The sequence below is a fragment of the Staurois parvus genome, unplaced genomic scaffold, assembly GCF_062004578.1.
Source record: "Staurois parvus isolate SC_StPar_1 unplaced genomic scaffold, SC_StPar_1.0 ptg001837l, whole genome shotgun sequence".
NCBI lineage: Eukaryota > Metazoa > Chordata > Amphibia > Anura > Ranidae > Staurois > Staurois parvus.
The window spans coordinates 90768-101439 of record NW_028319633.1 but is presented as its reverse complement, the minus strand read 5'-3'; the positions used below and the strand labels follow the sequence as shown (position 1 = coordinate 101439).

The 10672-nt window shown below is 50.5% G+C and overlaps 1 protein-coding gene across 1 annotated transcript in view; it reads right to left on the bottom strand.

Moving 5' to 3' along the window:
- Positions 1–1453: 1453 nt before the first annotated feature.
- Positions 1454–10672, bottom strand: part of LOC149434100 (uncharacterized) — a 70381-nt gene continuing 61162 nt past the window's right edge. Inside the window, exons 8-9 of the mRNA XM_089664104.1 lie at positions 2719–4487; positions 1454–2585 (exon numbers count right to left, since the gene is read on the bottom strand). Of these exons, the coding sequence (XP_089520230.1) occupies positions 1643–2585; positions 2719–4487 (2712 nt within the window). The 3' untranslated portion in view covers positions 1454–1642. The remainder of the gene's footprint in view (positions 2586–2718; positions 4488–10672) is intronic.

Below are 10672 nucleotides of genomic sequence, written 5' to 3'. Positions count from 1 at the left end.
TCCCCTATTGCCTGGGAGCCCCATGAGTTGTCAGTCCGCCCCTGGTACCCATCATCAGTGCCAGCTCATCAGTGCCGCCTATCAGTGCCACCTCATTAGTGCTGCCTATCAGTGCCCATCAGTGTCGCCTATCAGTGACGCTTATCAGTGCACATCAGTAAAGGAGAAAAATGACCTGTTTGAAAAATTTTATAAAAGAAACAAAGAAGCTTTTTTTTTGTTTTTCAAATTTTTTGCTCTTTTTTTGTTTATAGCACAAAAAATAAAACACACAGCGGGGAGTTAATACCACCAAAAGAAAGCTCTACTTGTGAGACAAAAATGATAAAAATTTCACATGGGTACAGTGTTGCATGACCGCACAATTGTCATTCAAAGTGCGACAGCGCTGAAAGCTGAAAATTGGCCTGGGCAGGAAGGGGGTAGAAGTGCCCTGTAGGCAGGAAGGGGGTAGAGGTGCCCTGTAGGCAGGAAGGGGGTAGAAGTGTTCTGTAGGCAGGAAGGGGGTAGAAGTGCCCGGTAGGCAGGAAGGGGGTAGAAGTGTCCGGTAGGCAGGAAGGGGGTAGAAGTGTCCTGTAGGCAGGAAGGGGGTAGAAGTGCCCGGTAGGCAGGAAGGGGGTAGAAGTGCCCGGTAGGCAGGAAGGGGGTAGAAGTGCCCTGTAGGCAGGAAGGGGGTAGAAGTGCTCGGTAGGCAGGAAGGGGGTAGAAGTGCCCTGTAGGCAGGAAGGGGGTAGAAGTGTCCTGTAGGCAGGAAGGGAGTAGAAGTGCCCGGTGGGCAGGAAGGGGGTAGAAGTGCCCGGTGGGCAGGAAGGGGGTAGAAGTGTCCTGTAGGCAGGAAGGGGGTAGAAGTGCCCGGTGGGCAGGAAGGGGGTAGAAGTGCCCTGTGGGCAGGAAGGGGGTAGAAGTGCCCGGTAGGCAGGAAGGCGGTAGAAGTGCCCTGTAGGCAGGAAGGGGGTAGAAGTGCCCTGTAGGCAGGAAGGGGGTAGAAGTGCCCGGTGGGCAGGAAGGGGGTAGAAGTGTCCTGTAGGCAGGAAGGGGGTAGAAGTGTCCTGTAGGCAGGAAGGGGGTAGAAGTGCCCTGTAGGCAGGAAGGGGGTAGAAGTGCCCTGTAGGCAGGAAGGGGGTAGAAGTGCCCGGTAGGCAGGAAGGGGGTAGAAGTGCCCTGTAGGCAGGAAGGGGGTAGAAGTGCCCGGTAGGCGAGGGGTTAATTAATGGCAATCATGCCGTGAACTGCTGTGATGGTGTGAAGTTTGATTTATAGATGTTATGAATTTCTCTGACAATACATAGAGGGTATGCACATATGATATGTATGATCTAGATGCGTGGGCCACACACACACATATACTGTATATATATATTTCTTATTATGGTGGCATTGCACATTTTCGGGACTGCTGCATTCGCTTTAATGTTTGGTTTGGATTAATCGCATTATATTGCACATCCATAAGTGCATGGGCTCTCTTTTTTATTAATTTTCATACTTCCTGCCTCAGTGAACACACAGAAAGTGATAGAAAGACTCCCCATTGACTACAAAAACAGCACGCTCTTCGTCCAAAACTACAAAAAAAAAGGTTTTGGCTGGAGTTGTATGGTTAATGTCAGTTCATAGTAAGTCAGTCTATTAAAAAAAAAACTCATTTAGAGGGTGCATTAGGAGCCGTCTTGTTACGACTGTTTGTATCGGGCCCTCTACTTCCTCCCCTGGCACCAGACTCTTCACTGCGATGGCTTGATCTCCCCCTCTGGGTGTGGACTTCAGGTGTCCTGTTATGGTCGTGGGATGTAGATTGGTGCACATTGTCCATTCCAACCGCTGGGGGGCGAGAGGACCCTGGAGAAATCCCTGCCTGTAGATGCACAAATCTCCCAAAGTCACCCCCAGCTGATGTCCATTTCTCCATGAACTCAGAGATGTCTGTGGATGGACCAATCATTTGTAGCCTCTTGTTATTTGGAGATGACCAGATGTCACATGAAAAGAGATATAACTGCAGTTCTTTGGTCACATCAGCAGAAATATTGGACAGGTCGATGGTTTGAACCCGGAGAAAACGTTGGCATTTCATAAAGATGTCTGACATTTCACGTGCAGCTTTGTAAAAGTGCTGGGAAAGATGGGGGGATTTGGCGGTCAGGATGACCCTGTTAAAGCCCTCACCGATCTCTGTTTTCATTTCCACATCAGACTGACCCAGAATACCTTTGATCGTGTCTTTCAGAAATACTCTTACATAGGTGTGAACTGCTGGATCCACAAGGAAATCTGTAGAGAGTGGGCTTTGGTCCAGATGACTTTGAGGATTACTTGCTGCCAAAGAATTAAAAGCAGGAGAACCAGAAGATGGCCGTCCGGCTGCCATGAGGGATGAGTGATTAGATGAGTTTGCAGTCAAATTCTCTGGGATTCTTGGATTTAAATTTAATTCATCTGGAGAGGAGTTTTGAGGTTTTCCACGCTCGAAATTGGCACCATCTCCAATGGTGCTCTTGGGAAGTTTTGTGTTTTGGTTTAATTCCTCTCTAGACGTGTTCTTGGGTTGTCCAGAGGCTGAATTTGGTGCTATCCTCGATGGTGACCTTTGGGTTTGAGTTTAATTCATCTGTAAATGTGTTTTTGGGTTGTCCAGAGTTGAATTTGGAGACATCTCCAATGGTGCTCTTGGGAAGTTTTGTGTTTTGGTTTAATTCCTCTCTAGAGGTGTTCTTGGACTGTCCAGAGTTCAACTTGGTACTGTCTTCTTTGGTTCTCTTGAAATGTTTTGTATTTGAGTTTAATTCATCTGCAGATGTGTTCTTAGATTGTCCATAATTGATTCCCCTGATATCTCCAATGGTGCTCTTGGGAAGTTTCGGATTTGAGTTTAATTCATCAGCAGATGTGTTTTTGGGTTGTCCAGAATTGAATTTGGTGTCATCTCCAATGGTGCTCTTGGAATGTTTTGGGTTTGAGTTTAGTTCATCTGTAGATGTGTTCTTGGGTTGTCCAGAGCTGAATTTGGTGCTATCCTCGATGGTGCCCTTGGAATGTTTTGGGTTTGAGTTTAATTCATCTGTAAATTTGTTTTTGGGTTGTCCAGAGTTGAATTTGGAGACATCTCCAATGGTGCTCTTGGGAAGTTTTGTGTTTTGGTTTAATTCCTCTCTAGAGGTGTTCTTGGACTGTCCAGAGTTCAACTTGGTACTGTCTTCTTTGGTTCTCTTGAAATGTTTTGTATTTGAGTTTAATTCATCTGCAGATGTGTTCTTAGATTGTCCATAATTGATTCCCCTGATATCTCCAATGGTGCTCTTGGGAAGTTTTGGATTTGAGTTTAATTCATCAGCAGATGTGTTTTTGGGTTGTCCAGAATTGAATTTGGTGTCATCTCCAATGGTGCTCTTGGAATGTTTTGGGTTTGAGTTTAGTTCATCTGTAGATGTGTTCTTGGGTTGTCCAGAGCTGAATTTGGTGCTATCCTCGATGGTGACCTTGGAATGTTTTGGGTTTGAGCTTAATTCATCTGTAAATGTGTTTTTGGGTTGTCCAGAGTTGAATTTGGAGACATCTCCAATGGTGCTCTTGGAATGTTGTGTGTTTGAGTTTAATTCATCTGTAGACGTGTTCTTGGGTTGTCCAGAGCTGAATTTGGTGCTATCCTTGATGGTGCCCTTGGAATGTTTTGGTTTTAAGTTTAATTCATCTGTAGATGTGTTCTTGGGTTGCTCAGGGTTGAAATCGGATCTCCCTCCATCGGTTCTGTTGGGATGCTTTGGGTTGGAGGTGAATTCATCTACAATCGTGCCTTTGGGTTTACTTTGACTGGAGCTGGAGTCAGCTGCAAAAGTGTCCATGGGTTGTTTGGATCCAGGCAAGTCTTCTCTAAATTGTGTGCTGGCAAATGTAGTGTGTGTGGCTAAACCTAAGACATCAGCTGTTTTTCCATTACTAGCTAGTGGTGAGTTCCTGCCTGTTCTTCGGTCTTCATCAGCAAGTATTTTCTCGGGTGGTCCAGGATAAAAGTTTAGGTTAGCTGCTAATTTGCTCCTGGGGTGTTTTTTGATGGAGGTTGAGTCATCTGAAGATGTGTCCTTGGGTTTTCTTTGACTGGAGCCAACTGAGCCAGGAACTGGCCTTCCTTTATGGGTTAAAGGTGGTTTTATGTACGACAGTCTGTTTTTATATCCAGTAGAGAAGTAGCTATCGTCGTGTTGTCTGGGCTCAGACCGGTCATCTCCATACTGTGTGCTGGTAATCGCCATGTGACTAGATAGTTTCCCATTACTGGCCAGCGGTATGTTCCTGTCTGGTGTTCTGTCCTTGTTGGCAGATGTCTTCTTGAATGGACTTGGAAGGAAATTCAGGTGAGTTGCATTGTCAATGTCTGTAGATGTGTCCTTGGATTTTCTTTGGCTGAAGTCATCTGGGAAATAACCTGATCCTCCAACCGCACCAGCAGACACATCCCCCAGACTCAGGACCATTGCCAATGGCTTGGAAACCTGCAGAACAAAACAGTATTATTAAAAATTGATTTTACACTATGGGGTGTAGTTATAAAAAACATTGCAGAGCTATTCGTCCCGTGAAACTGCATATACATTTGATCTTTGTGAAGGTCAGCAAAATTGAATGTTGCTAGGCTATTTTCTCTCCAGGTCAAATGTTCTTCATTTATAACAGGGATCTCCAAAGTTTCTAAACAAAGTACCAGTTTAGTGTACTTAAGGCTTTGAGGGGCCGGACTGTGGCCAGTGAAGATAGAAAATGCCTTGGTGTCAATGGGGGTAAACAATGCCCCATCATTGGTATCAGTGGGAGGAATAGTGCCCCATCATTGGTGTCAGTGGGAGGAATAGTGCCCCATCATTGGTATCAGTGGGAGGAATAGTGCCCCGTCATTGGTGTCAGTGGGAGGAATAGTGCCCCATCATTGGTATCAGTGGGAGGAATATTACCCCATTTTTGGGACCAGGGGAAGGAACAGTGCCCCATCATTGGTGTCAATGGGAAGAATAGTGTCCCGTTGTTATGGCCATTGGTAGGAATAGTGCCTTATTGTTGGTATCAGTGACAGGAATTATGCCCTGTTGTTGATGTCAGTGGTAGGAATAGTGCCCAAAGGGCCAGACAGAAGCAAGCAAAGCGCCACATCTGGAATAAATGGGAGTTAATGGGAGTAAACAATGCTCCATCATTGGTATCAGTGGGAGGAACAGTGCCCCATTGTTGGTGTCAATGGGAAGAATAGTGTCCTTGTCAGGAACCACCGCGATGCATGAGTCTGCACATGCGTAGGTGTCCGACAAGATATGCAGGCAGGCGGGCACTAGGACCCAGGTGCGCCTGTCACCTATGACGGCGCTGGGCAGGCACTAGGACCCAGGCGCACCTGTCAGCGCCGGGCGGGCTACTTAAACCAGCCCTGCACAGACACAAGTTGCCTGATGGTCTTCTCCCTGTTCCTGTGTTTCTGATCTTGTATGCTGATTGCCTTGTTGCTGACCCTGCCTGGACCCGATACTGCTGTCTTCTCCTGCCCTGACCTTTGGCTTGCCCTGACCATCCTCTGCCTGCTCCTTTTGTCTGCCCTCCTGTTACCGAACCCGGCTTGTGACCTAATTACGCTTTGTCTACCGATCTGTACCATCTGCCTCGCTGTTACCTACCCGGCTTGCCTGACCACATCACACCTCTTCACATCTGGCTCCTACCCGCTACACGCCATTGGCGGTTACCTTTACCACGGTTGGTGTCACTCAGGGGTCGCGACCTGGTCCTGGTCTGCTTCAAGTCCATCCCCACCATCAGGGGCTCTGGTGAACCAGCAGACCTGGGCTTAGACTCCTCCCCTGGGGGAACTCTGGCCAGTGGGCCACTAGAGGTCACCATCAGTGTTCGTGACAGTCCTATTGTTGAGGTCATTGGTAGGAATAGTGCCTTATTGAGTGCCACCTCCGGCCCCTGGGCTGCAGTTTGGAGACCACTGATTTACAAGAATAGATGGGAGTTAATGGGAGTAAACAATGCCCCATCATTGGAATTAGAGGGAGGAATATTGCCCCATTTTGGGACCAGGGAAAGGAACAGTGCCCCATCGTTGGTATTACTGCTAGGAAATTTGCCCCATTTTTGGGAACAGGGGAAGGAACCGTGCCCCATCCTTGGTGTCAATGGGAAGAATAGTGCCCCGTTGTTAGGGTCATTGGTACAAATAGTGCCTTATTGTTGGTATCAGTGACAGGAATTATGCCCTGTTGTTGATGTCAGTGGTAGGAATAGTGCCAAAAGGGCCAAATAGGAGCAAGCAAAGGGCCACATCGAGCCCCTGGGCTGCAGTTTGGAGACCACTGATTTATAAGAATAGATGGGAGTTAATGGGAGCAAACAATGCCCCATCATGGTATTAGTGGAGGAATATTGTCCCATTTTTGGGACCAGAGGAAGGAACAGTCCCCCTTTGTTGGTGTCAATGGGAAGAATAGTGTGCCATTGTTGGGGTCATTGGTAGGAATAGTGCCTTCTTGTTGGTATCAGTGACAGGAATTATGCCCTGTTGGTGATGTCAGTGGTAGGAATATTGCCCAAAGGGCCAAATAGGAGCAAGCAAAGGGCCACATCCGGCCCCTGGGCTGCAGTTTGGAGACCACTGATTTATAAGAATAGAATGAATCAGGGAATCACATTATGACCACTAGGTAGAAGTGACGATCAGAGGAAATATATATTCACTATAGCCATCAGCTCCATCTGGTTGTCATAATCCTGTATTTTTCCCGATTTACACTTTCCTGATGAATGAAGAACATCTGACCTGGAGAGAAAATGGCCCAGAAAATGGCCCAGTAACATTCAATTTTGCCAGCATTCACCTAGATCGCATGTACATGCAGTTTCACCATCTGAATTCACCAAATGTGGGGCTTCTATGTATACATTATATTTATGAGTGCTCCGTTGTTTTTGCTTGCTTACATTTTGGGTTGTATGTCTCCTACGATCGGTCACTGATGAACTCCGACGCGGCATAACGGACTCTCCCCATCCTCATGACCGAAACCTCCCTCCTCTCCGACCCGATCAGAATTCTGCCCACCTTAGCATGCCACCTGCACGCCTCCTCCTCGTTCTCCTCTCCTCCATCCCCAAACTTGCCTCCCTCTACTCCCCTACTCCCCCAAAACACCTCTACATCGCATCCTCACTTCTTCCCTCCCCCCTCTACGGCTCTCACCACCTCCTCATACTACTCCACTCCCCCGCCGATGCACAAGCCACCACCAACCGACCCTAGCGCTCCCGCACCTCCCATTCCCCTGCCACCTTTCTCACCCTCCTCCTTTTCCTAACCGCCGGTGACATCTTCCCGAACCCTGGCCCTCCATCTCCCCACTCCCCCACCCGGCACCCCCCTACACACGCCAAACACCGCAACCCCCTCAATCTCATATCTGTCCCCCTCCTCCCCACATCCACCCCTCCCCTTTCGGTTGCACTCCTGAACGCCCGTTCGGTTTGCAACAAGCTCACCGCCATCCATGACCTCTTTGTCTCCCACTCCCTCAACCTCCTAGCGGTTACCAAAACCTAGATCCAAGCCACTGACTCCACCTCCCCTTCTGCCCTCTCCTATGGAGGCCTCGTCTGGACCCATTCAACCAGACCGAGCGGACGCAGAGGCGGAGGGGTCGGTATGCTCCTACCACCGCTGAGCACCTTCCAGTTCCTCCCTAACTCTCCCTCCCTATCCTTCTCCTCCTTCGAGGTCCACTGCATCCAGCTCTTCTCTCCCACCCCCCTATGGATTGCGGTAATCTATCGGCCTCCTGGCTCCGCATCCCCCTTCCTTGACGACTTTGCCGCCTGGCTTCCCTTTTTCCTCTCCTCCGAGCTACCGACCATCATCCTAGGCGACTTCAATATCCCGATCAACGCCAACAGCCCGGCTACTTCCCAACTCCTCCTTCTAACCTCCTCCTTCGTGCTCACACAGCACACCCAGTCCTCCACCCACTCCAACGGAAACACCCTGGACCTAGTTTTCTCCAACCTCTGCACCCCCCACGACTTCACTAACACCCCCTTCCCTCTCTCTGACCACCACCTCCTCACATTCTCCATCTCCCCCTCCCTCAACTCCCCCCCCCCGAAGCGTCTAACCATCACCCGCAACCTCCGCAATCTGAACCCGACCCATCTCCACCCGGCAGCTGACCGTCTGTATGACATTATCCTCCCTCTGTCATGCCCTGACCTGGCCACTACTGTGTACAACGACTCACTGCTTGCTGCCCTTGACTCCCTGGCGCCCCTAACCACTCGCAGCATTAGACCCCGACCGCTTCAACCCTGGCAAACCGACCACACAAAATGTCTCAAACTATGCAGTCGTGCGCTGGAGCGCTTATGGCGCAAAACCAGATCCCCTCCCGCGTTCTCCCTCTATAAAGCCGCCTACCTCGCCTACACCACCTCCCTCCACGCCGCCAAGAAAGCCTATTTCATAACCCTTATCCGCACCCTCTCCACCTGCCCTCATCGGCTCTTCTCCACCTTCAAATCCCTGCTCTCCCCCCCCCCCACCACCTCCACCCAGCACCTCACTCACCGCCCACGAGATTGCCACTCACTTCCAGAACAAGATTGACGCAATCCGTAAGGACATTGTTAACTCACAATCCACCTCTCCACCCAGCCTCCCGCCCTCCTCCAACCCACCTACCCTCCCCTCCCCCGACCTCATAGCCACACTACCCCCCACTATACCCATTGCCCCGCACACCATCACCTCCCCAACACTCCGCTCCTTCAGCCCAACTACCTCTGAGGAGGTCTCTAAGGTCTTCACTGAAGCCCGCCTCACCACCTGCACCCTGGACCCTATCCCCTCACAGCTCCTCCAGTCACCCCCCCCTCCATCATCCGTTCCCTTACCCACATCTTCAATCTCTCCCTTTCCACAGGCACCTTCCCCTCCCCTCTAAAGCACACACATATCACCCCCATACTCAAAAAACCCTCCCTTGACCCCACTAACCTTAACAACCTTAGACCCATCTCCTTGTTGCCCTTCACTTCCAAGCTCCTTGAGCGCCAGGTCTACAATCGCCTAAGCACCCACCTCACTGATAACAACCTCCTTGACCCCCTACAGTCTGGCTTCCGCCCCCTACACTCCACTGACACTGCCCCACTTAAAATCACCAATGACCTGCTAACTGCCAAAGCCAATGGCCGCTATTCTATCCTCCTGCTCCTTGACCTCTCCGCGGCCTTTGACACTGTTGACCACCCCCTCCTCCTTGCCAAACTGCACTCCCTTGGCATCAGGGACGCTGCTCTCTCCTGGTTCGCCTCCTACCTTTCCCAACGCTCCTTCAGCGTCACTTACAACACTGCCACCTCCCCCTCCCTCCCCCTCTCTGTCGGGGTCCCCCAAGGCTCCGTCCTCGGGCCCCTCCTCTTCTCCATCTATACCTCCTCCCTTGGCAAACTTATTCACTCCCACGGCTTCAATTACCACCTCTATGCTGACGACACCCAAATTTACCTCTCCACCCCCCAACTCACCCCCTCACTCTCTGCCCGCATCGCCCACCTCCTAAACGACATATCAGACTGGATGTCGCTCCATTTCCTCAAACTTAACCTATCCAAAACCGAGCTCCTGGACTAAACCCCCCCATCCTCTCCATCACCACTAACAACGCCTCCATCACTCCCACCCCACACGCCAAAGTCCTGGGTGTCACCCTGGACTCCCACCTCTCCTTCCTACCCCACATCCAACTGCTATCTAGATCTTGCAGGCTCCACCTCCGCAACATCTCCAAGATACGTACATTCCTCACCACAGACACCACCAAACAACTCGTACACTCCCTCATCATCTCACGCCTGGACTACTGCAACTCCCTCCTCACCGGCCTACCCAAACGAACGCTATGCCCACTCCAGTCTATCCTGAACTCAGCGGCCAGACTCATCCACCTCACCAACCGCTCCACATCCGCCACCCCCCTCTGCCAATCCCTTCACTGGCTCCCGATTGCCCAACGCATCAAATTCAAACTGCTAACTCTGACCTACAAAGCCATTCACAACGCCGCCCCAAACTACATAACTGACCTGATACCCAAATACTACCCTACCCGTGCCCTCCGCTCCTCACAGGACCTCCTGCTCTCTAGCTCCCTGGTCTCCTCCTCCCACGCCCGATTGCAGGACTTCTCTAGGACTTCCCCCATCCTCTGGAACTCCCTACCCCAATCCATCAGACTGTCACCTACCCTCCTCACCTTCAGGCGCACCCTGAAAACCCTCCTCTTCAGGGAAGCCTACCCCAACATCACCTAACACCCGACCTCACCTAACAACTAACCTCCTCCACTCCTCCCACCACTCCATCCCCCACAGCCATCTCCTCCTGTACCACCTTCCCCTCCCTCCTAGATTGTAAGCTTGAAAGAGCAGGGCCCTCGAACCCCTCGTGTATTGTATTGTTACTGTCTTGTCTCATGTTCTGTCCCCCACTATATTGTACAGCGCTGAGCATACCCTTTGGTGCTATATAAATACTGTATAATAATAATAATATGTCTGGGTGGGGTGAAAGTGTCCGGACTGGAAGGGGGTGAAAGTGTCCGGACTGGAAGGGGGTGAAAGTGTCCGGACTGGAAGGGGGTGA